At 41.0% G+C, this 27,118-nt stretch overlaps 1 protein-coding gene across 1 annotated transcript in view; it reads right to left on the minus strand.

Annotated features, from left to right (window-relative positions):
* Positions 1 to 1,549: 1,549 nt before the first annotated feature.
* The window catches only part of SCN4A (sodium voltage-gated channel alpha subunit 4), a 177,115-nt gene continuing 151,546 nt past the window's right edge, over positions 1,550 to 27,118 (minus strand). Inside the window, exons 14-26 of the mRNA XM_073582357.1 lie at positions 26,487 to 26,660; positions 24,633 to 24,989; positions 21,376 to 21,837; positions 17,858 to 17,981; positions 12,215 to 12,369; positions 11,047 to 11,220; positions 10,842 to 10,964; positions 10,428 to 10,706; positions 8,088 to 8,141; positions 7,598 to 7,735; positions 6,652 to 6,756; positions 3,934 to 4,204; positions 1,550 to 2,962 (exon numbers count right to left, since the gene is read on the minus strand). Coding sequence (XP_073438458.1) covers positions 1,800 to 2,962; positions 3,934 to 4,204; positions 6,652 to 6,756; positions 7,598 to 7,735; positions 8,088 to 8,141; positions 10,428 to 10,706; positions 10,842 to 10,964; positions 11,047 to 11,220; positions 12,215 to 12,369; positions 17,858 to 17,981; positions 21,376 to 21,837; positions 24,633 to 24,989; positions 26,487 to 26,660 — 3,579 coding nt within the window. The 3' untranslated portion in view covers positions 1,550 to 1,799. The remainder of the gene's footprint in view (positions 2,963 to 3,933; positions 4,205 to 6,651; positions 6,757 to 7,597; positions 7,736 to 8,087; positions 8,142 to 10,427; positions 10,707 to 10,841; positions 10,965 to 11,046; positions 11,221 to 12,214; positions 12,370 to 17,857; positions 17,982 to 21,375; positions 21,838 to 24,632; positions 24,990 to 26,486; positions 26,661 to 27,118) is intronic.

Consider the following 27,118-nt stretch of genomic DNA (forward strand, 5'->3'; position numbering starts at 1 on the left):
CCATTTTGGATCCAACTTTATAAATGGCCCACCCAGGTGTATCCATATAAATGGCCCACCCTGTACTTTCAATTGAGCGCTAACCATGACAAACTTCTTGATCATCGTTTTGTATAATATCTTTATAACGGTCAGAGATCTTTTACTGATACAATTCAAAATCTGTGATAGAACTGAAAGATACCTTTCTGTATTCTATAGCTGCCACTAGAGGGAGGTCAGGAGATAACTGCCTACTGGACATATTAAAAGGTATTCCTTCTTGTACATTTATGCCATATCCACAGGGTATGCCACTTATGTATAGCAGATGTGGATCCAATCAATGAGATTTGTGTCTGTCTAGAGCAGGGTTTCCCAACTCCAGTCCTCAAGGCACACCAACAGATCATGTTTTCAGGATTTCCTTTGTATTGCACAGGTGAAGCAATTATCACCTGAGCAATACTAAGGAAATCCTGAAAACATGATCTGTTGGTGTGCCTTGAGGACTGGAGTTGGGAAACCCTGGTCTAGAGAATGAGGCCCTGATGCCTCACTCTGTTAGTGGAGTTGTGGTCATATTTCCCATACATATGTGCGGCTCTCTCCTTTAATTTATATGGTGATTGCCATCACCTCTCCAATGACAGCTGTGCACAATGGAGCCCCATTTTCTAAATAGATCCCACCAATGGGACAATCTATGATGATTATCTCTGTTAAGCGCTATTGAAATTAATGGTGCTATATAAGCAAGAAAAATAAACAAATATCCAGAGGATATGCCATAAATATACAAAATGGGAAAGCACCTTAAAGATGACCCACCATCAAAATGCAGTCAAATCTGCAGGCACAATGTTACAGAGCAGGGGGAGCTGAGCAGGTTTATATGTAGGTCAGCTCACTGGACCAAAAATCCAAGAAAGAGCAGAGGATTTAACAAAACACAGGTTTACTGAATCTTTTCTCATAAAATTATCTATCAATCTGCTCAGCTCTCCTGCTCTACAACATGGTGCCTGCAGATTGGACTGCATTTTCATGGTGACAATGCTGTAAGCTCCCTCTAGTGGTGGTTGCAGGCCCACAGAATGCGATCTTTTAACTTTTTGTCTATCCAGGGGATTTGGAGCTATGTTTTAGAGAAATTGAGCTTTAACCCCTATAAAGGGGTATTAACAAATGAATCAGCAAATAATATTTGATAGAAAAAATACATGACAGCAAAATGCCCCTTCAGTGCTCACTGCATTCCCTCCATTAGATAATAGTGCAGGAGAACAAGCAGCTGCCTTCATGAAAGAGCTTTCTCTCTATATATATTGTACATTGTCTCCAGATGCCGGAGAAGTGTAGCGCTTTCTGACAAATCAAGTCACTGCCATGCAATACACATTAGAGGAGGCTTTAAAGATATTGCACGGTAAACCAATGACTTGGTCCTCCAAATCTTGGAAAGAATTGTTCCATTAAATTCTGTATATACGGTAAATTTATGACAGCTGTCAAAAAATATCAATATATAAAAATAATATATTAGAAATAAATTAGACTTCCTGTACAAAGTCACCTAAGGGCACATGTTTTATAAATACGTATGTTACTTCAATTAATTCACTTAATTGTAACTATAATCACATTAATAAAAGAAACATCAATTATATAAACTATAAATTATTTCATTCTGTCTACTGCTGATAGCAACCCTACTAGTCATGGACATTTTAGAAGAAACAGACTTTTCCTCCATGCACTTCCTACAGTTGACTGCCCGGTATAGAGGAAACCCTCCCCTAATGTCTTCAAGTATGAAGCTACACATCTGTCTCCCTTACATCATCTCCACTGCTGCGTGAAAATCTGTTAGTTGTACGTGGACGTTGACTTCCATTGGTTCCTTCATCCTCAAGATATTGTCCATAGGCAGAGTTTATTCTGTCTGCTACCAAACCCTCTTTCTCTGGAGCGTCCTCAACGGCCGAGTCAAAATCCTTACTATGACGGTAGACGTAGGAAGCATGCTTTACCGAACGCTTTAGAAGATGCCTACGGAAAGCCCTCTGGATTTTGATGGCACAAACTTCTTCTTGTTTCCTTTTTAAAGTTGTCGTGATAGGTTCATAAGATACTTTGGAAGGGTTGGCTGCCATAAATTTTTCTTCCATTGAGGCTTTTAGAGCATCCATTTCTCCAGAGTCTCCCAATACTTCTTTAGTCAGTGCAAACAAAATGTCCAAGCAATGTATCTTATCTCCAACCACCATTGGTAAGTCCAATGTAATCAGCTTAATTTTGTTGGGTTTCGGAATTCGTAATGGATCCTGTAAGGTGTCTACAAAGTCTGACATTCTGCTGTATTCAACAAATTGAGTTGCATCAGGATCGAATTTCTCCCAAGTTTCATAAAACATCTCAAAATCATCCTCGCATAAGGGCTCACCACTTTCTTCTGTGGCCACGTTAAAGTTCTCCAAGATAATGGCAATGTACATATTTATTACAATCAAAAAAGAAATAATGATATAGCTACAGAAAAATACAATTCCTATGGCTGGATTTCCACAGTCTCCTCGCACACCAGTTCCTGGATTCTCTATATGAGGGTCACAGTCCGGTTCACCACTGTTTAGAATTGGATTTAAAAGCCCATCCCATCCAGCCGACGTGGTAATTTCAAACAAGCAAATAATACTACTCCCAAACGTCTCAAAATTAAACATGTCATCAATGCCAGATTCCTTCTTCACATAGGCAAAGTTAGACATCCCAAATATCGAGTAAATGAACATAACTAAGAACAAGAGGAGACCAATATTGAAGAGGGCTGGGAGAGACATCATCAGGGCAAAAAGAAGCGTCCGAATTCCTTTAGCTCCTTTAATGAGTCGAAGAACCCGCCCAATTCTTGCAAGTCGGATCACTCTGAAAAGTGTGGGTGACACAAAGTACTCCGCTATGAGATCTGAGAGGACAATGCCTAGAAAAAAAAAAAAGTAATGAGAACAATAAAAACTGAATCTATTAAATAGGAGGCATTTTAAAATATGATTCTGATTTAGTATAATAGTATAAAATATTGAGCCTAATAATATTTTACACTTCCGGATCCTTTCCTGGTGTCTACTTCCTTCCTGGTAACTACTGACAAACTGAAAATGACTTCTAAGCCAATCACTGGCCACAGCAGAAGACTCCTCCTAAGCCAGTGATTGGCTGCAGCGGTCACATGTCTCTGTGTCAGAATGTCAGTGCTCAAGACAGACTGGGAAGGAAAAAGAGTGCAAATCGGGTTTTATCCGATTAACACTACATTAAACAGCAAATGCTCGCTCACCTGGTGGGGTTGCAATTGCAATGATTTTTAAGCATATACCAACTGCTGCAGACCACGGGTCATCAGAAAAAGAGAAATGTGCGGAATTGAAGTTGTTTTCCTTGCGCTGCTGGCAGAATCCCACAAATGGACTCAAGAGATGAAGAAGTTCAAGGTACAATAATTATTGGACGGTTATTATGTCTACACTTTTCAAAGTTATCCAACTTCTTCTTCCTATGATTATGTCCTGAAGAAGAAGTTGGGAAACTTCGAAACATGTAGACATTATAACCGTCCAATAAATATTGGATCTTAAACTTCTTAATCTCGAGTCCATTTGTGGGATTCTGCCAGCAGCACAAGGTAAACCACTGCAGCGGGAAGTAAAGACTGGTAGGGGAACAGGCGGCACTGGAACAAAAGATGCATGGGATGGAATCAGTGAGGTGTTGCTTTTTTTTACCCATTCTGAGCTTTTTCCTTTGGGTAAAGCCAAGAAAATGTAATACAAGGACAGTACTCGACACAGGGATTTAAACAACACAGAAATTCCTTTGGGTTATGTGCTGGTCAATGCTCTTCTTGGACTCTGACTGTGTTTGTAGAATTATAATGTACATAGTGACACTTACCAGCTATAGAAATGATGACCACCACAAAGTCAAAAATATTCCATCCAATCGTGAAGAAGTAATACCTCAGAGCAAACATTTTGAGGAAGCACTCCGTAGTGAAGATAACGATGAACACAAGGTTGATTTGGAAGAGAATATTTACTTTCTCGTCACTTTGGTCATCTGTCTCAATCATCATTGTAATCATGTTTAGGCAAATCAAAATCATAATAAAGATGTCGAACGCTTGCTTGGAGATAAAATCAAAGACGACTCCTTGGATCGGATTCTTTATCGGGTACAACCATGGCATGGCAAAAGGGTGTAAAAAAATAAGGCAAGGAAATCAGTTAGTAGTAAAAACAAAAAAACATTCTTTTGGAACATTGTTTGTCCCATTTCCTATATGTTTATTACATATAAAGAAGTGGAATAAATTGCATTTGTGATGCAGTGACCCCTGTGACAGCTAGGGGGCACTGTGTGGGCTACCCAGGACTTGCATGCAGGCGTTTCTTTTATTCTGCTGGGGAAATGGTGAGCGGCAGGGTTGTGAATGGCCGATATGTATCACAAGGGTGGGTGCCTTGTGACGGAAGCTGAAATATGTGTTGATCAGCAGAGGTACTGCTGATGGTTTGCTGCAGTAGGGAGAGCTTCCAGGTGGCTGGTGAGATGGGTGGGACCAGTCACCTACAAACCCACCCAGGGGCATGTCTGAATGCCCAAAGTAAAGCCTGTGTGTGTATGGCTGTGTGTGGAATAGGACCTGTAGTGAGGTCATGACCATGTGATCCATACCTCACCTATGGGTGTGGTTATGTACCATATAATGTGCCTGAGGTCTGGTCACATGGGGGGGGAGTGTGTACCTGAGTGGTTCAGGGTGCAAGGTCCTGGAGGGTCAGTGTTGGGAGATTCTGCTAGAAGGATCGGATCCCTGGAGCACATGCTGCGACCTTGGACCTGGTGAGGCGTGAGTGTTGGACAGTCTCAGGAGGAGACGGACATCCTGAATAGCACCCGCTGAGGCCCTGGACCTGGTGGCCGGTGTGTTGGGTGACATGGGGAGTAGGGTCGGATCCCTGAATAGCACCCGGTGAGGCCTCTGTGTTTGCAGAGTCAGTAACGGCACTGCATTGGGGGAGCTACTGTCCGTCTGTGGATCTGGACTGTCAGGTGGCCTGGTGAGAAAGACGTTATCCGGGACGGTGATCCCAGTTCGGCAGCTTCCCTGGGAAAGAGAGGACTGACAAAGAGTCAGCATCTGGAGCCGGAGCTCCAGCGAGGTAACCCCGGACATTGGGATATGACTGTTGGTGCCTGTTGTGTTCTATGAACATTAATGAACTGTACGGCGTGCGGTCGCCCACAGTAACTGGACAGTGAGGAGGTCCAGCGTGTTTAGGGAATGCAAGGAAAAGCCATATGTTGAAATGTTATGAACTATGTGTAAGCCTGTGAAGTATAACATGGCTTACGGTGTGGTTTATGATGCCAAATAAACTGCATTGGACTGTTTTAACGGAAAGTGTTCCTGTGTGACGTGAATGCGCTGCCAAGCGAGTGTTCCCCAACACTAACAATAAGCGCTACCTTACACATAATATACAATGATCGTACAAAATAGTCAACGTACTGGTGGAACTCATGCCGTCAAAGGTCTATTATGAAAAAGGCACAGAGCTTACCAGCAGCAACAGCCAAAGATGGGATAACCCATAATAATAGCTGATTGCAATTAGGGTGGGATATGCCATCATCTAACGTAGGTCAGAATGAAGGCGCAAAAGCATAGGTTTAACGTCTATCATAATATTTCTCTGTAACTGTTGTGGTCCCCCCATAAAGTTTTTTCAGGGCACTCTTCTAATTAAAAGATATGTTCTTAAGCCCCCGTCACACACGCTGTTGCGTCAAGTTTTGTGATGCAACAGCGATCTCACCAGCGAGATCGCTGTGTGTGACACTGACCAGCGACCGGCCCCCCTGCTGGGTAGCGCTGATTGTCCTGGAATGGCCAGGACATTTTTTAGATCGCTGGTCTCCCGCTGGCCAGCACGCATCGCTGCGTGTGACAGGCGGGAGACCAGCGATCAGCGCGCTGGTAACTAAGGTAAACGTCGGGTTTCTAAGCGGCGCGCAGCGCTTAGAAACCTGATGTGTACCTTAGGTACCAGCGCGCTGGGGCAGGGAGCTGGTAACCAAGGTACACATCGGGTTTCTAAGTGCCGCACGCTGCTTAGAAACCCGATGTGTACCTTGTTTACCAGCTCCCTGCACCAGCGCGCTGGTACCTAAGGTACACAGTGGGTAACTAAGCGACGTGTGTCGCTTGTTACCCTCCTGTCGCTGGAGCTGATCGCTGGTGAAGCTGCCTGTTTGGCAGCTCACCAGCGATCATGTAGCGATACATCAGCGATCCTGACAAGGTCATATTGTTGTCGGGATCGCTGGTGCGTCGCTATGTGTGACGGGGCCCTTAAATAGATAAACCTGTAATTGGGAATGTCAGAGTTTATTCATTTTATTTTGAGATTCTCATTTATTAGCCAATGCAGAGTATCTCACATGTCACTGAGTAACATAAATGACCTACGCATGTGTAACAAAAATTGATCACATTTAGTCCCAATATTTGCACAATCTCTACTTGACTTATTTGTTTGGGGTTGAATTATATTATCCCAAACAGTCTACTTCATTAATATGAGTGTCTGTGATGATCTATTTTACCTCCGGTCTAGGAATTGGCTTCACCGGCTTTTTTGAACCCAGTTTTTTCATGGCATTGTAGTACTTTTTCTGCTCCTCAGTCATGAAGATATCTTTTCCTCCAAAGTATAAGAGAAAGACATGTCCGTTATTTGCAGTTTCATACACTCACACTAAGGGCTCATTGAAAGATCAGTGAATTTTTTTGTATGCAAAAAATAGTCCAAGATTCATCACTGCTTTTGACCTGATTTTCATCAGAGATTGTCCACTGTGCCAGTTTTTGGTATCAGAGTTTCATCGCACAGCACACGGATGGAATTCAAGTGGTCTGATTTTTTTCATGAAACCATAGACTTTGGTGAGTTTAATTGGATCAATATTGGACAAATCTCCATGCTTCCATGCGGACTGCTCAGTCAGATGAAAAAAAATGGATATATGAAAGACCCCACAGACTATCATAGGTACGAGTGCTATCTGTGAGACACACGGACAACAGTCATATGAGAAAAACTGACGTATGAAGGAGCCCTAATGCTACATAAACTTGTTAATTTTGACCCATTGGTGCACCTTAGAGAGTACTAGTCAACTATCAGTCATCCGGTGCTTGTTTACTAAGCTGTTTACACTGGTTGTCAAACCATTGCTAATATGATCATTCTGCCCCCATAGAGTGACATATCATTGACAGCACATGTCCTCCGTACATCAGGCGATATGCTGCCAATAACAATGATTTTTTTGCCAGCACAAATGATCTGATGACCCAACGAATGAGTGCTTTGTTCTATTGTCAGCTTGTCGCTGCCATGTTTCTTGCACAGGCGGATAATCAGGAACAAGCATTTCTAAGATCCGATTGGTCTAAATACATCGCTATCCACTGGTCATGCAAGGTTTGCTATGAATTGTGAATCACCGTGAAACCGCATTGGTAGTTTTACATTTCTAAAATACTTATCTTTTTCTTTTGCTGATTGAAATTGTCTATGATGACACCAATGAAAAGATTTAATGTGAAGAAGGCACCGAATATGATGAATATCACAAAGTACAAGTACATGTACAGGTTGATTTCATATACAGGTTGATCCTCAATCTTTAAAACAGAAGGGAAAAAATAAATCAGTGTGACTATATAAGGACATATATATTATATTTGTATGTGTGTACAGATTATATATATATTATGCGTTATTTTTTATCTACTACATGAAACATAATTGTGTTTATTTCATCTTTCATCCCTGGAAAAGATTCAGTTTTCTGCCTTATCCCGCCGTCTAATTAAGCTGGCCAATACAGAATAAGCGAATGACGCACCCAGGTTCCATTTTATTTCACCAGACCCTAACCCCCCCAAACCCAAGTCAGAATGTCCTATATGGAATGTAAGAGACTCAGACAAATATTAATAAACCTATTTCAAGAGAAATAATACATCTACTTACATTCCTTGAGTCCACGGCCGCATACATGATATCCATCCAACCTTTAAATGTCGCCTATACATGATAAATAAAAAGAATTTAGTGTTCGACTCAAATAAGACTTAAAAGGTCTATCAAATTTGGAAGGCAGATTCCTTCTAAAAAAACAGCGCCCCACTGGTCCACAGGACACATTTGGTATTGCAGCTCAGTTCCATTCTCTGGTTTAGGATTAAACCTCAATATCAAGAATAAAACAACACCTAGTCAGCAGATATAGACCCTGATTCATCAAGATCGGCGATTTTCATGCCAGTCTCGATGAGGTGGCTTGCAGGAATCAGACGTTCCTGATTCATTAAGAGGAAACTTCTCAAAACTTTTTACATCAGAATTCTGGCGTAAAAGATGTGATGAATCAGGCCATAGTGTTTGTGCTTTTATGTTTTATTTGCGACGCAAGGCAATAAAATGGGCAGAATTAGAATAGTTTGAGTTAATGAAAAGTTACAGTGGATCTGTCACCAAATTTCACAATACAATCTACATACATTATTAAATAGATCTTTTAGATCTGATGGAAGACGTGTTAGACTGACTGCACAATCCTTTTGGAAAGTTTTAACTTAGCCTGAATGACAAATCCTCAGTGACCCTCCTCCCATTAGCTGCGGAGACCTCACACTGCTCAGTACAAGCTGCACCTGGGAGTCAGACTGGATAAGTATGTGGAGATTGAATACACTTGGAATTGATAAAATGCTCATCTTGATATCAGAATTATACAGCCATTCTAACACAGACTTTCAAAGTAAATTTACCAGCCTTATAAGCTCCAAGAGGTTTATCAAACAATGAATGCAGTATGTAATGTGAAACCTGCTGACAAATCTGTTTTTAATTGATATGTATATTGTTAAAATAGAAAGGCACTAGTACTTTAAGTTAAAATAAAATGCCTAGTCCAAATGCACACATGCTATACCATTATTTGTAGTGAGACAATATGCCTAAAGGCCCTGTCACACACAGCGAGATCGCTGATTTTGTGACGCCACAGCGATCTCGCCAGCGAGATCGCTGTGTGTGATGGGGATCAGCGACCGTCCCCCCTGCCGGGTATCGCTGATCGTGCTCGATCGGCCTGGGCCATTTTTTGATCGCTGGTCTCCCGCTGGTTTCTAATGTAAATATCTGGTATCCAGGAGCTGCGGCTCTTGGATACCCGCTGTTTACCTTGGAAACCGGCGTACCCGCTGGATTCCAAGGTAAACAGCGGGTATCCAGGAGCCGCGCGGCTCTTAGATACCCGATGTTTACCTTGGAAACCAGCATGTATGCCGATTTCCAAGGTAAGCAGCGGGTATCCAAGAGCAGCGGCTCCTGGATACCCGGTGTTTACATTAGAAACCAGCTTGCTCGCTGGTCCTGATCGCTGGAGGGGCTGTCTATGTGACAGCTCACCAGCGATCAGCCTAACGATGTCCCAGCGATCCCATCCATGTCGGATCGTTGGTGGGATCGCTGGGACATCGTTATGTGTAACGGGACCTTAAGTCGCTTGGCTGCTCAATGCTGTATGGTTGCTCACTAGTTTAGTTGCTCAAAGTGGGTGCCCCTAAACAGCGGGGCACCCACTTTGAATAGAAAAACTCCAAAAAACAATTCTGGAATTTCACCCTGGCCTTACTATCAGCTCTTGCTATCGATGTCCCAGTGTGTTTCGCCTCCTAACAATCCAGCTAATCAGGGAAAAGAATGGAGTTAGGGCCAGTTGTATTGCGGTTGTCTCATTAGGCCCAGTCAACTGTCAAGTGTAGCTCTTTATTTATTTCTTTATCTTTTAGAAAGAAGGGGTGGTGTGGTGTTCAGAAAGCTCAAGTTTGGTGGTCAGGTTTTGCCGTTTATGTAACAAAAAGGTTGATCAAACCAATATCAAAAATTTGATAATTTTTTTTTTATTTCAAGAATTTTACGGTTGTATAGGCTGAGAGGAGGCACACCCTTGAGAAAAAAAACCCTTAAGAAAAATAAGTCAAGTGAAAGTTGCATGTATGTAAATGAGAGAGATATCCGAGAAGTGATTTCAACACAATATTTCTATAGTGAGCAATTTGGTACCTGTTTAATAAATAGCTTGTCCAGCGGAAAGTCTGTGCTTGAGGTCAGATCCCGGCCCAATTTACATGGATGTCTGAATATGCTCTTATTGACTTCAATTTTGCCATACCAGAAACAGCCCAATGGCAAAATTGTTTTTGGTACAAAAAAGACCTTATATCCTTGTAGGAACATATTTTTGTGTCCTACACAGTTTTATTTATACCATAGACACATATAAGAAAATAATGAGTTCCTTACCACTTGTAATAGGGACAAGTATCCAAGACCTACATTGTCAAAATTCACTTTGACATTAACCCATCGCACTTGCTCGGTGAAATTTAGAGCCATGCAATCTGAACGATTGTTCACAATGGAAATATCGAAGAGTTCCGATGTGGTTGTATTGATACATCGATAAAATTTCCCAGCAAACAGGTTGACACCCATTATACTGAAGATCAGCCAGAATATTAAACAAACCAGCAGCACGTTCATGATGGAAGGAATGGCACCCAGCAAGGCATTGACGACAACCTTAAAGACATACAGAAGGTTGAATGAATGAATGAAGTCAGTAGTCACAATCATCTTATCAACAGAATTTATAGCCCAGGACAAATACCCATGTAGTTCTAAAATACATATTATAAGTATTGATAGAATATCTACCCTCATGCCCTCAAATCTTGACAACGCTCTCAGTGGCCTAAGGGCTCTCAATGTTCTCAGTGACTTGATGGGGCCAAGTTCTGAATAACCCAACCAGTTGGCAGTCAGGCTGATTAAAGACACCTATAAGTAAGGTATAAATGTGACAAGAGTGTAAGTATTGCTCCAGTAATAATGTAATAATACCTCCTTTTGAAATACTTACATCCACAATGAGAAAATCCAACCAACACCAAGCATTTGTAAAATAAATTTTGTAGCCATATGCCACCCACTTCAGCAACATTTCAAGCACAAATATGTAGGAGAAGACTTTATCAGCATATTCTAATATAGTTTTAATAACTTTCCTCTGTTCAATATTGATATCCTCAAATGCCTGTAAATAAAAAGTGAGAATATTTTCAATAATATCATATAAATATATATATACACACACACACACACACACACACATATATATATAGTATGTGATCTCATGAGAAGTGAGGATCTGGTAACAGAGCACACTGTTCGTGTGCATTGTAAGGAGAAAACGAAGGCGCAGAGACCAGCGCTGCCCCTGCAAGTGACATCACATGCAGGGGTGGTGCTGGTCTCTGCTCACCGGGTAATCTTCTTATAATGCACGCTGACAGTGCACTCTCTTCCTGGCTAGTCACTACTCATCAGTGTCGGCAAGGGAGTGCACTGCCACTGGGGACTGAGAAGAATAATGCATAGTGACAAGATCCTACTGAGTATTTGTTGGAATTGACAACCAATGCAAGCTACATAGAGCACTATTGATGCTTCGTTTAAGGGTGGGGACAAAGGCTGTGGCAAGGACTGCAGCCTCTGTCCCTTGATGAGGAATCATTTGAATATCTCAGCATGCGCTGGGATGCTGAAACAGTCATCCCACAGGAAGTAGTAAAAAAATAAAAGTAAAGCAGTTAGATTGAGTAGTGAGGGGGCAATAGGTAATTTGTAATAAACATATATTAGGAAAAAGATTACATTATGATATTAAATAGATATAGATTTAAGGTTAAAATACATTTTAGTGTCAGACCACCCCTGATTTCAGGTTCAGGAAAATAAACTGTAAATCTCCTTACTTTGGGTATAATTCTTTTAATTTGATGAAATAGCTAGTATTTATAAAAGAAAAAGAAAGCACCATGATTTCCTATACAATCTCTAAACATGGTGTATACAGGCTTATAGAAACAGCGCCACTCCCGTCCATGGGTTCTACCTGGTAATGCAGCTCATCTTCATTGACATGAATAGAAGTATAGTTCAATATCATACATAGCCTAGGAACTATTTTTGTACAAAAGCAGCCAGATTTTTGGAAGCAAAAAAAAAAAAAAACTCTTAGTAATTACCAAAGCTCCGCTACTGAGCAGGATCATGAAGATGATAAAGGTTTCAAACCAATTGTGTTCAACTATCTTGAAACAGGTCTTACGAATGTTCCACCAAATCTTTCCCTTTTCAGTTTTGATGTCAACATACAGACATGGAAATCGTTGCACGCATGCTGAAAAATAGGAAAAAGAAGCAACATCTATTAATTCAGAAGGATGTCTTATCACAGGTTAGACAGATGTCTTGTGACTGAACCACGTGGAAAAATTGGTCTAGTGATATTTGTGATAAATGTTAATATATATGTATATATATATATATATATATATATATAAAAAACATGAGGGACGTGAATACTTAGACGAGGACAGCACGGTGGCTCAGTGGTTAGCACCGGTGCTTTGCAGCGCTGGGGTCAAACCCCTCCAAGGACAACATCTACAAGGAGTTTGTATGTTCTCCCCGTGTTTGCCCTCCGGGTCCTCCGGTTTCCTCCCACATTCCTCATTTCTATAAAGTGCTGAATTAATGGAGCTATATAAGTGAGTAAAATAAATAAATGACATGGTGTTGTTGGTGGTCTGGACATACCCTTTCCATATTATTCCTCCCCGAGGCAGGTTTGTTTGAAGTCTCTACTGTCTGATTGAACTCCAATGAAATCCATTTATAGATATAAAATGATAATCACCACTGCCGGCCTCTCCGATCTACCGATTAGAATCTTAGGCTGGAGTCACACTGCCAAATTTCTCATGCGATAATCGCATCGCATAGCACGGACTGGCCGGCGCCTCTCCTGACCTGAGCATGACAGCGTGATGGATTACTATGCAGCTGTCAAGCTCAGGTCAGGAGAGGTGCCGGCCAGGGCAAGTTTTACCATCCGATTCTCGGACGAAAAATTCGCCAGTGTGTCTCTGCTCTTAGAGGTGGAATTTAATGCTCCAGGACCCAAAAACAAATTCATACTAGCAGTCTCCCAATCCCAATTAACCTTATTTTTAATATTACCTAATATTTTTTTTTTATAACACAGGTCTTAAAAACGCAACAGAAATATGTGCTGCTGCATGAACAACATGGATGTCCAACAAGAAATCTCTAAAATGTGATCTCTGGGCGGATTCAATAAGGAATTTGACAATCCATAATCGATGTGAAAATGTTGCCACTTCAGAATACCCTAATTAGGCTACATTCCCAAGATGAGCTTTTGGTGAGTTTTTTACGCTGCGTATTTTCAAAAGAATGCAAGTAACTTATTTACCCTATTGGGCGCAGAAATGCTGCAGAAAATCTGCAACCTCAAAAACTCACCAAAAGCTCAACATGATAACATAACCTAATAGAAAAAGTGAGAAACAAATCAGTTTACACTTTTGTATCTATTAAGATTTAATAAAAAACAAACATGTTTTTTGTGCTATGTTCTTAGGCTATGTTCACACTGAGTTTTTTTCGATGTAGATACTCTTCATTCAAAATCCAGCGAAGCCGATTCAGAAAAAAGAATGCTATTTCCTAAAGGGCTTTATCTAGGAAAACCTTAGAAGTTCCACCAGTGTCTTAAACACTTTATGTGCACATACCCCATAAGTCATTATTTTTTTTAACAAGATCCTGAAGGAAACCTCTTTAAATTAGGCTTTATGTTTTTCCAAAACTCTTCAAAGCCCCTTCAGAAAATCAAAATATCCTCAAAAACTCCCAAAGCTAAGTTCACACACAGTATTTTTTTTCTGAAGCCAAAACCTACTATCTTGGCAGTAAAACCGCTGCGTTCAATACACCCATTTTTCAGTGTTTTCATGGTATTTTTGATGCTTTTTTTGCAGCATTTTTGGGTCAGAATGACATGTGCTTTGTTTACGATACAAGTTTAATAAAATTGATTTTCAACAAAAACGCCACAAAAAATTGTTGTGGTTTTTTTGCATCATTTTTTCATTTCCTTGTTGCTTTCTATCGGTAAAAATCCGCTGAAAGAATTTACAAGCTGCAGATTTTAAGAACGCTGCAGTTCTCAAATGCAATCAGAAAAAAAAGAGTGTGGATTAGATTTCTGAAAGCGAATAGGTTTTACTGGTACTGTAAAAAGCAACTTTAAATCTGCATAAAAAAAGCATTAAAAAATGCTGCATGTGAACGTAGCTCAAAATATTGATCTATCCAAGTGCTTTCTTCTTGAAAACCTGAAGTCCTCAAAAAACTCTATATAAAAATAGCCTTAGGTTTTGATAGGACGCTTATTGTATATCCATGCCAAAAACGTTACACAATATATATATTTTTTTTACAGAAATTCAGGTAAAATTTCACAAATTGTTCTGAATCTGGACCTACTGATTTCCTGAGACGTGAAATTGCATTGCTGTGTAAATTCTCTTGTAAGAAGAAAGCCCATTACAGAGATAAGGGTCTGCAAAGGTTTAGTTTCTCTTCTCTTTTCTGGAAGGTTCAGTTCACCTGTTCATTGAAGCATATCCAAATATTCCCCCAACCCTGACAAACTGATCACCAGAAGTATCCGATATACAGCTGCCAGGAGGAACTAAAAACCGTACTGAGACACCTATGTACAGGAAAAAAAACTGCTACCTTTCATACTTTATCACCGCACGTACAGGTTTTTCCAACATTATTCTCAGGGGGAGACATACTGAAATGTATAGTAGCGCTACTTTTCAATACGTCTCAAATGGACCCATCTTTAGTAATTTATTTGGAAAAAAATTTAATTGTCCAAACCCCTCAACTCCCCACAGAGCTGCCACCAAAATCCAGTGGGGGGTAATATTACACCCCAAGTATTTTTTGTCTGTACCAGTTAAGACAAGTTAACAAAAGGACACTTTTTGACTAGTATCTTGGCACTACTAGCTGGAAATCAAAGGGCATTATAGACTCTAAGGGTAGGGTCACAAGACTTTAAAAATCCTTCAGAATCTTTCATCCAGAAAAGTGGGACGATTTTTTCCCCACTTGTCAGACCTTAGTTCAGACCTCACCAGCCGCCCAACCACTCTGTCAGGTATACTGACAAAAGCTCTCAGTCAGGCAGCACCTACGGTAATTCAGTCATACTTGTGTCGCACACTTGTCCCGCGCTCAACCCCCATATTACACAAAAAGTTATTTCATGATAGCATAAATTAACACATTAATTATTATTACAATAACATAAACATACGGGGCCGATTAATCAAGACCGGAGTTGCTCACATCAATCTTGAAAAGGGGGTGTGCTGCAGTCAGACACTACCGATTCATAAAGAGGTGCATACGTCTTCATGAATCTGGAGCTTCTCACATGTAGTGTGCACCTCCGTGCACTATACCAAAAATCTTACTCCAGTCAGGTACTGTAGTGAGATTTCTGGTGTAGGGAATGCCACACTTCGTCATGAATTAGACAAGCTGTGGAGTGACTCCGCGCTACACCCTTTTTCCATCTCCACCCATTAGGTCGGCTCTGAGAGAAACTGTTGTGAAAGTGCCAAAAGTTGTAACAGTTTGGCGCAACTCCAAACTGCTTTAAAATTTGTGACTTTTCAAAGCTTTTACTCCACTTTTTTGGAGCAAAAGCTTTGATGAATCGGGCCCATGGTGTTACACCCATTTTACAAGGTCAACATTGACTAAACAAAAAGGATTGTCCAGTTTCTGGTTCGGTCCAGGATGAATAAGGGCTCATTTCTCGAATTGTCCCCTATTTTGTTAGGGGGTGCAGACATTACTTTAACTCCTTCATAGCCCCATCTCTTCCATGTCTATCACTGTTTATAGAGAAACATTTACAGAAATTGAATATATTGGATTCTTAGATACAGGAAAGATGTATATCTTTGTACCGTGTTAGCCAGTAGATAGAAAAATATTCATAATTGAGAGTCCTCAGTAGTTGATACCTTTTAATGGCTAACTGAAAAGATGGTAACACATTGCAAGCTTTAGAGACTACTCAGGTCTCTTCATCAGGCATGACTAGTACAACATCTGAAGAATCACATATATATGCACAACACAGCACAGAAAAAATGCAATAGATAAGACAAGTGACGTGAAGCAGAATTATCATTATGGGATAGGGAGAAACATAGATATTGGACCAGTTCATAGATAAGGAGTCTGGATGTTTTATTGTCCTCTGATTGGGGTCTTCTAATGTGTTGTGATGCCCCCACAAGGTCTTAGGAGAAAATTCCTTAATTGATGTAAAAAGACATAAATCCATGCGACACATTCATTTTTGGATTCTTAGAGAAATTTTATTGGGTCAATATTGCCTGTTACTATGTTGCAATTATTTCCATCAAATAAATATGCACTTACCAATGTGAGTAAAAGGCAGAGCGACACTATAGGGAAAATTCCCATGAATTTGTAAATTCATGACAAACAGTGCTTAGCTTCTATATAGTAAATATACAGCAAGTAAGGGTATGTGTCCACAGTCCGGATAAGCAGCACTTTGGACGCAGTGGAAACCCGGCTCCGCCCAGAGCGCTGCCCCCTTTTCTATGCGTGGTAATTCCGCATGTGTTCATTGAACACATGCGGAACCACCGCATCCTATTCATAGACTGGGTTATTTATCTTGCGGAGACGGAGCGTCTCCGCAAGATAAATAGACATGCTGTGGTCTATAAAAACGCGCCGCATGTCCGGTTACGCAGGGCTGCTGAATGCGGCCGTGCATGCATAGTGGAGATGGGATTTCATAAAATCCCCTCCACTATGCTGTAAGATCTGGCTGCTGGGAATTGGATGCTGCGGGTGTACGCAGCGTCCAATCTGCAGCAAATCCTGAAGATATCCGAACCGTGGAAACATACCTAGATGTCGCTCCAATCTTAATGAACAAGCCCTACAAACAAAAAGGGCAATAAACAGCGTGAAATGTCACAGGATGAGGATATATCTATCAAATGCTATTAGTTTAGAACAAAAATGAATGACATGATGGATAGCGAGATGGCCAGAGGGGAGATAATAAATAACACTCTGATCACTAAAACATGGAAATCAATAGGTTTCAGTTCAAAAGTAGGACAGAAAACATAATCCTATTAGTCTGGAGGGGGATTCTGTATTATGGGTTTGTACGTTCGGCTCGAGGATGTGTTATATTAGCCACCTCGGCTTGTATTTCATGTACTCTTTAATGGCATTGCCAACCTATTGATTATGCAAACGGTTTTCTTCTTAGGGCATTTATTCTACTGATTTTATACTAGGGTCTACTTTACAGATTAAATTATATGCAATGTAATAATATAACAATGTAATATTTTCTGTCTGACCAGTGCCGATTTCATTCACATCTATTATTGTACCGTAACTTACTGTTTTCTTGTTCTGATGATAAGGTTGTATATTATCTCCCCTCTGGAGAGGTCACTATCCATCATTTTTTACATCAATGGTTTTTATCTGCCCTAATTGAATATATCTTTGTATGTACTGCGGCACTGTGTGCTGTCTATCGCCATAGATGTTTGTAGGACTAAATTAGAAATCTGGCTCACACCTTATTTGCATAGATAATCAGGCCAAGATTACTCCCACTTTTTAAAAGTGATGGTAACTAAGTCATACAATTTTTTGTTTTCATTACAAAATTCTTGATCCCCTTTGCTTGTTATGTGAGCATATACCTTCTGTAAAGCATTCTTCTGGTCCATCCTCTTCTTTATTTTCTAAGGTTTCTTCTACTTCCTCTGGCTCCGGAGGTCTATAATCTACTGTACTGCACACTGAAGAACCATCATCAAATTTCTTCTAGATAGAGAGTAACAGAAAAGTTGTGACTAACTAACAAACTGTATACATAAATAGTACATGAAATATAAGAAACTTTGTAATATGGCTTATATGAGAATTTCACTTCTTTCTCCATTTATGAGCCACTTCCCTTCTGCCTTCTGAACTCGCCCTCCACTCTGAAAAACAGCTAAGGCCGGTTTCACATTAGCGCTTTTTAAGCGCACGCACGGCCGGGGGTAGCTCCGCCCCCGAGCCGGCTCTCTGCCCGGCGTCCCCGCCCCTTGCTTGTAGCGCCGCCTACTAGCGGACAGCGGCGCCTGCGATCGGCGCACCCTATCTTTAGCATAGGGTGCGCAGATCGTGCGCAGGCCGTGCGCTAGTTGCGCTTTGACCTGCGCTGCGCACTTTTGACGGTGCGCCGTGCGCGCCAAAATCAAACTTTTCGGATTTTGGCGCGCACGGCGCACCGTCAAAAGTGCGCAGCGCAGGTCAAAGCGCAACTAGCGCACGGCCTGCGCACGATCTGCGCACCCTATGCTAAAGATAGGGTGCGCCGATCGCAGGCGCCGCTGTCCGCTAGTAGGCGGCGCTACAAGCAAGGGGCGGGCACGCCGGGCAGAGAGCCGGCTCGGGGGCGGAGCTACCCCCGGCCGTGCGTGCGCTTAAAAAGCGCTAATGTGAAACCGGCCTAAAATTTGTTTTGAATATATATACCAAAAACAAAAAATTCCAGGACTGAAATCATCACTATTAAGTTAAAAGTTTTAAACTTTAAGTACAAGATATAAAATGTTGGTAAAATACAAAATACAGACACAAAGACACATAGTAAACTTTTAGTAAATAACTCACCCAGCAAACACTCGATGCGTGTTTCACAAATGCTTCGTCAGACCCCTGATGAAGCATTTCTGAAATGCGCGACGGGTGTCTGGTGGGTGAGTTATTTACTAAAAGTTTACTATATATGAGTGTTGTTGTAATGCTTCAAACTGTGGGATAGTCTATATAATAATTATATGTATATGGCTATTCATACTGATTGTGTATTGTAATCACAGGCTAATTGCACTATGCTTACATGATTAGTACATATATATAGCCCTATGTAAGGGAAGACTTTGTAATCCCTTCAATTACTCACCCACAAATGTCTTTGTGTCTGTATTTTACCAACATTTTATATCTTGTACTTAATAAAATGTAAAACTTTTATTTATTATGGCTTGCTTATATAGGGCTATCTTATTCTGCAGCAGTTTACAAACATTATCACCACTCACAATCTAGAATCCCTATTAATAAGTCTTTGGAGTGTGGGAGGAAACCCGAGAACCTGAAGGAAACCTTCGCAAACATGGGTGGAACATACAACCTCCTTGCTGATGTTGTCCTTGGTGGAATTTCAACCCAGGACCCCAGTGCTGCAAGGCTGCAGTGCTAACCACTGAGGCACCGTGCTGCCCTAATTTTTTACTTAATACAGATGATTTCGGTCCTGGCATTTTTCGTTTTGGGGTACAGTGGGTATAGAAAGTATTCAGACCCCTTTAAATTTTTCACTCTTTGTTTTATTGTAGCCATTTGGAAAATTCAAAAAAGTTCATCTTTTTCTCATTAATGTACAATCTTGCACCCCCATCTTGACTGAAAAATGACAGAAATTTAGAAATTTTCGCAAATTTTTTAAAAAAGAAAAACTGAAATATCACATGGTCATAAGTATTCAGATCTCTTGCTCAGACACTCATATTTAAGTCACATGTTGTCCATTTCCTTGTGATCCTCCTTAAGATGGTCCTACTCCTTTATTGGAGTCCAGCTGTGTTTAATTAAACTGATAGGACTTGTTTTGTAAAGGCACACACCTGTCTATATAAGACCTCACAGCTCACAGTGTATGTCAGACCAAATGAGAATCACGAGGTCAAAGGAACTGGCTGAGGCGCTCAGAGACAGAATTGTGGCAAGGCACAGATCTGGCCAAGGTTATAAAAGAATTTCTTAAGAGCACAGTGGCCTCCATAATCCTTAAATGGAAGAAGTTCGGGACCACCAGAAGTCTTCCTAGACCTGGCCATTCAGCCAAACTGAGCAATCATGGGAGAAGAGCCTTGGTGAGAGAGGTAAAGAAGAACCCCAATATCACTGTGGCTGAGCTCCACAGATGCAATAGGGAGATGGGAGAAAGGTCCACAAAGTCAACTATCATTACAGCCCTCCACCAGTCAGGCCTTTATGGCAGAGTGGCCCGATGGAATCCTCTCCTCAGTGCAAGACCTATGAAAGCTCGCAAAGAGATTGCTAAAAAGCACATGATGGACTCCCAGACTATGAGAAATAAGATTCTCTGGTCTGATGAGATGAAGATAGAACTTTTTGTTGATAATTCTAAGCGGTATGTGTGGAGAAAACCAGGCACTGCTCATTACCTGCCCAATACAATCCCAACAGTGAAACATGGTGGTGGCAGAATCATGCTATGGGGGTGTTTTTCAGCTGCAGGGACAGGACGACTGGTTGCAATTGAAGGAGACATGAATGCGGCCAAGTACAGAGATATCCTGGATGAAAAGCTCTTTCAGAGTGCTCTGAACCTCAGAACCTCAGACTTGGCCGAAGGTTCACCTTCCAACAAGACAATGACCCTAAGCACACAGTTAGAATAACAAAGTAGTGGCTTCAGAACAACTCTGTGACCATTCATGACTAGCCCAGCCAGAGCCCTGACCTAAACCCAATTGAGCATTTCTGGAGAGACCTGAAAATGGCTGTCCACCAACAATCACCATCCAACCTGACGGAGCTGGAGAGGATCTGCAAGAAAGAATGGCAGAGGATCCCCAAATCCAGGTGTGAAAAACTTGTTCCATCATTCCCAAGAAGACTCATGGCTGTAATAGCTCAGAAGGGTGCTTCTACACAATACTAAGCAAAGGGTCGGAATACTTATTACCATGTGATATTTCAGTTTTTCTTTTTTAATAAATTTGCGAAAATTTCTACATTTCTGTTTTTTTCAGTCAAGATGGGGTGCAGAGTGTACATTAATGAGAAAAAAAATGAACTTATTTGAATTTACCAAATGGCTGCAATGAAACAAAGTGAAAAATTTTAAGGGGTCTGAATACTTTCCGTACCCACTGTAAAACAGATTACCCTCTTACCTACTATAGTCCAGAATTACAAATCTAGGATTGGCTTTTGATACAATAAAATTGGGCACATTTGCCCCTCAGATCATCATGGGCCTTCAAGCCCAGTGAGCCCTGGGCAGCTGTCCAGGTTTGCTCAGTACTGAAGTAGCCATACAGTATACAGTATTTTATAGCAAGCTTGTTAAATAATAGTAAACATGGCATATACATGGGAAATATTAATAACTATGGACTGTAGTTTATGGCTTTACCTTAGGCTTTATTACTGTTTCCTCAAACTCAGACTGAGTGCTGAACTCATCTGTTTCAAGATAATCCACATCTGATTCTTCAGAAGCTATGGGCACTTCTATCCTGTAGTGCGGATTATTAATCAGGTTAATATGATCTAACTCAGTCATGATATAACGTGGCTTTTTTACAAAGCCATCAAAAGCTGGACATTCAGGCTTAGGTTCTTCTTCAGTCTTTAAATGGTTCAGAGCAAAACTCTCCTTATTAACATCGTCAATATTATCCTTGTCCTCCTCCTTATTCTGTTCTTTCTTCTTAAATGGTAGAAAGGAAATGGCAGTTTTCTTTATAAAGTCGATGCCTCTGGTGATCCTTCCTATGGCAATCTGTAGGTTATTCATCTCCCCATCATCATCGGAGGCCGAAAGGCTGTCAGCACTAAAGGAGCTCAACAACAAAGCCAAGAACAGGTTCAACACCTGGAAACAGAATTAAAAACAACACAGAGATGAATGTACTGACTTCAACCTGTATGACAAATTTAATCTAGATCTATAATCATTTACTATATTTAAAGGGCACCTATAATGCAAAATACCACTTTAGATACATTATCCCAGGTCTCATAAGGACCACAGATGAGCATGAGAAGAGCTCCAGTTTGATCTGCAGTTGCTGCTGTTTGTCCCTTGTGTAGTACGTTAGCCATTAGAAGAGGGCAAAGGCTGCCACCGAACATAGAGGCATGGGGGGCTTATTTGTGACTGTGAAGAGAGCATTTGACAGATGGGTGACAGATTGGCCTTCCAGAGAAGTCTGTAAGCTGATGACTGTGTGTGTAGAGAAGCGTGCCAGAGACTGATAGAGGAATTATGACTGTGTGAAGAAAAGTGATGAAATAGGCCAAAAGTGCAGCACGTAAAGAAGTGATTGATACTAGGTCTGTGACCAGTACTGTGGATGAGTTCTGTGCTTCTAAGAAAACAAAAAATAGAAGAAGGTGCTGCTGAGGAGATTGCAAGCACGTACTGATTAGCATCAGCAAATTTTTGCAAGTGTAAACCCGCTGTTGCTTCTGTGAGACTGTTCTGTCTCCGACATGATTCATGATCTTTGACTGTCTGCTTGTTTATATATATATATATATATATATATATATATATACACAATGATTTGCTGTGAATATCCAGAATATTCAGTTTCAGCCATAGATTTAATGTTTTCATTGTTCTGGGTCCATCTAGTGGCCAGAGTCATAACTGCAGTGTTATTGTGTGTCTTAGTTTCACTTTCCCTCCATTCTCAATGTATTCTGGGAAAGCTTGCAAAGCACCCTGGTAAGTTTGCAAAGCATTATGGTTTAGTCCAGCCCCCATTTTTCCCTCCAGTCTTACATTTTCTCTCAAGCCTGCTTTCTGTGAACATTTCATTTCTCTACTCCCCTTGTGTCAGCATCACTGGTACGTAAACATGCTTCCTGTATATAATTTCTGTCTTAGATCAGCCTGCTTAGTTAGCTCTCCCCTGCACAGCTAGTAGTGCAGATCATGTATGTTATGTATTCCTATGAACCCAGTACTGATTGTATTTATATGTTTTTCTTGTAGTTTCACGGTGCCAATATACCACCACGTTCAATAAAATACAGATTCAACTACAGTCTCCTTATTGGACCCCCGGTATAGCGGTTTAACTGCCTGTATAAGCTACATGAATCCCGGTTCATTAGTGAGGACAGAACAGAGACTATAAAACCATCAAGATTCCTGGCTACCTGAGAGTTAAGATATTGAATTGTCATCTGCGTGTGATAGCTTCTTTCCTCCATCCGTGATTGTGGAACATCTATCTTAAGAGACATATCATTTTCCATCTTTTTTTGTAAAGAAGTTTACGCAAGCTTTTCTAGCATTTTTGATACCAATAATTTCAAAACCCCTGGTGCTTTAGCATCTTTTTTTTAGTTCTGCTGGAAAATGCAATAACTGACAATGTTTCATTCTGTATGTCCTACAGGCCAAAGGCAAATAAGATGGAGTATTCCAACTAGTACAACTGATACATGATGCTGAGATTTAAATAGCACCTTAATATATGTATCTCATCACTCCATATCTGCAATATCTGCATTATACCCCTGGACACCTTCCTCCAGTTTTCTATTTTCTATGCGGGAAGGATTACCTTGCTACTTGAGTTGCTTCCCTTAAATCCTATTATAACTGTAAAGCAATGCTGGAGGAAATGTCTGGCTGCTTAGAATAGAGCTTAACTAATGGTTTGTCCAGCTGTCAAGCTTTTACTATTCCCCTCTCAGGTCTGTCAGAACCTGGACTGCTGCACTTCATTTTAAAGCACAAAGACATCTCTCTGCAGCTTTGGCAGCAAATGACCCTTAAAAGTGGCTAACCAAACAGCCATAAATAACATTGTCCTCTGCTCACATTATATATATATATATATATATATATATATATATACACACACACACATACATACATACACACACACAGTCTGTATTTATCATAATGTACACCCATACTAGATCGAGAAATAATGAGCTCTTTCTCCTACATTATTGGCCAATTTTAAAGGATAGCCATCAAGATTTGTGTATGCTTGATTTGTCTTTGGGACCTCAAGGGTGGTCTAAATACAATAGCTTTTAAACAGCGGCTATACCAGAAAGGAAAACGGATGGCACTCACCGATTAAAATCTTCTTTATTCAGATACTTTAAAACAACGGCATAGGGAGGATGGGAGCAGGAGTGGAAATGACGACAGCCGTTTCGCGCTGCAGTAGCGCTTCTACTGGTGACCAGTAGAAGCGCTACTGCAGCGCGAAACGGCTGTCGTCATTTCCACTCCTGCTCCCATCCTCCCTATGCCGTTGTTTTAAAGTATCTGAATAAAGAAGATTTTAACCGGTGAGTGCCATCCGTTTTCCTTTCTGGTATAGCCGCTGTGACTAATTGCTTTGGAGTGGCACCCTGGTTTCTGGAGCACTTCTTACAATACGCATACTTGCAGTATCAGTTTACACAACTCTTTGTGCGGTGAATAAGCTTCCTGGCTGTGCGGATTAACTCTTTGTTGGCGAGACAATAGCTTTTAAAGCAACCTATATAACAGTTATATTAACCCTATGGCACTATGGCCCATTTTGATCTCCATGGAACTAAGCTCAACTTATCTCTACAGTATCAGCCCATAACATGCTATATGCAAAATAAATATTTCTGTACATGCAATATTATAAATAAAAGGCTCACCACCAGGTTACCAACCACCATGACCATCAAGAATACAGTGAGACACATGGCTTGTCCAGCCACCTCCATACAGTCCCACATGGTCTCAATCCACTCCCCGCACAAGATCCGGAAAATAATGAGGAAGGAATGGAAGAAATCATTCATGTGCCATCGTGGAAGAACACAGTCTGAGTTGATGTTGCACACACACTCTTTATAGCTCTTTCCAAAAAGCTGCATTCCCACCACAGCAAAAATGAAGACGATGATGGCCAAGACCAGAGTGAGATTCCCAAGGGCGCCCACTGAATTGCCAATGATTTTGATGAGCATGTTCAGTGTCGGCCAAGACTTCGCAAGTTTGAAAACTCTAAGCTAGAAGGATAAAACAGTATGAGAATTATTACAAAATATATATACAGTATAATATATCCATGTGCCTTGTGCTAAAAATGGGTGAGTCAAGAACATAGAATAAGTTAAAAAATAACCTATACTATACTAACTACTCTTCCAGTAGTCTCTGAGGCATTTACATGGAATACCTCTGCAGCCAATCACTAGCCTCAGTTGTCAGGTGGTATATATGCTGATATCACTGTTGAGGCCAGTAATTGGCTGCAGCAGTCATATACTTGATGTACAAAATGTGATTTTTGCAGGAAGTAGGCAGAAACCTGTTGGGACCATAATATGTTGTGAGGTCCTAAGCTTGCAGAAGTAGGGTAGGAAAGTGTTGTGACTAGGGTGGGAACTAAGGAATTTTCTTTGCAGCACAATATTCACATACATCGCATTCATGTTCTTAGAATCATGTTGTTGGAGGTACTAATACTCCTTAATGGGAAGCTGTTATGTCTCCAAATGCTATAAAACCTACAGATAATTGGTTAATCTGCAGGATAAAAGCGTTCCAAAGCTGCACAGCTGCAGAACTGAACATCCAACTACCGGGAGACAATGAACTTTATTCTCTTGGCAGCTTCGGGTTTTCAGTTATAGAGGGGCATCCAACGCAATTTCAGTCACCGCTTAGTGTATAGTTAGCAGCGGCTGTAACCACACCCTGGCAGATTGACCGATATCTGGCTCTGTACTGATACACTGCAGAACCGGCTGTCAGTCAAAGTGCTAGGAGTATTTACAGAAGCCGCTCACTGTGTACTGAGCCGCGCCTCTATGACCGAAAGCCAGAACCTGCCAGTAGGAATACTCTTCATTTCCTCCCAACATCCAGGTTCTCAGTGCGGCACCCAGCACGGCTTCAGAACACTGTTAACCTGCAGATTAACCTTAAATCTGAAAGTTATTAGCATTTTGGAATGTAACAGGTTCCCTTTAAACAGATGTATGTGAATAATGTGCTGCAGAAGGTCCATGGGACAGTGTCCATATCAGTATCTATCTGTTGGACGGGTTCCCTGCAAACCGTCTCCTATTTGCCGCAATCCCAGGTGCCTCCCTTGATAATTTGGCTCGGCATGATGTCATGTGGGTGTTTCACCACAACAATTATGGCTACCGATCAGAAGAGGCAGTGGATGTGTTGGCAGGTAGGATGCAGTTAACAGGGCTCCCATATGGCCGCCACAGAATACTGATGTGGCCCTTGCTTGGGGGTCCTGTGAATTGATTCGCTTATCTCTGGAAACTACCCTGACAGCCAATGTCTTTCCCATTAACGATCCTTAAAATATGACTTGGAATGGAGTTTACAAAACCCTGAAGATTTTTTCTGATATATTCCACTTTAATTAGGAGCATAGATTCTTTATCTGGCGCAGTTTGATAATTGTTTCATAGTAAGACGTATGCATGAACACAAACAATGTCATCATTACTCTGAAGTTTAGCGTTAGGTTTAGGACTTACCAGACGGAAGGAACGCAACACTGACAACCCTTCCACATTGGCCAGGCCAAGTTCTACCAAACTCAAAGTGACTATTATGCTGTCAAAGACATTCCATCCAACCTGGAAGTAGTAATATGGATCCAGAGCAATCAGCTTGAGGAACATTTCAGCTGCAAAAATACCAGTGAAAACCTGAAAAAGAAGTATAGTGCTAAGGGATGGTGAAAGAATGGCAACAGCTTTTATGTCAATTAAAATTACTATTACAAAATATACACTGTATATATAAAAAGTGGTTTGACATATATTTGCGGCCTTGCAGTGCTGGGGTCTTGGGTCTAAATCCCACCAAGGGCAACATATGCAAGGAGTTTATATGTTCTCCCTGTGTTCGCGTGGGTTTCCTCCGGGTACTCCCGTTTCCTCCCACACTGCAAAGACATACTGATAGGGAATCTAGATTGTGAGCCCAACGGGGACAGTGCCAATAATGTCTGTAAAGCGCTGTGGAATTAATGGCGCTATATAAATGAGTAAAATAAATAAATATTCTTTATTTAGCAAGCCAACAGAACTCAGCAGACATTAGTTCATTTTCTGGAGTACTGGAAAACACAGCTCACAGGGAGGCAATTAGACAAAAATGTATT

This window comes from Dendrobates tinctorius, unplaced genomic scaffold (assembly GCF_039654945.1).
Source record: "Dendrobates tinctorius isolate UK_male_01 unplaced genomic scaffold, ASM3965494v1 ptg000071l, whole genome shotgun sequence".
Classification (NCBI taxonomy): Eukaryota; Metazoa; Chordata; class Amphibia; order Anura; family Dendrobatidae; genus Dendrobates; species Dendrobates tinctorius.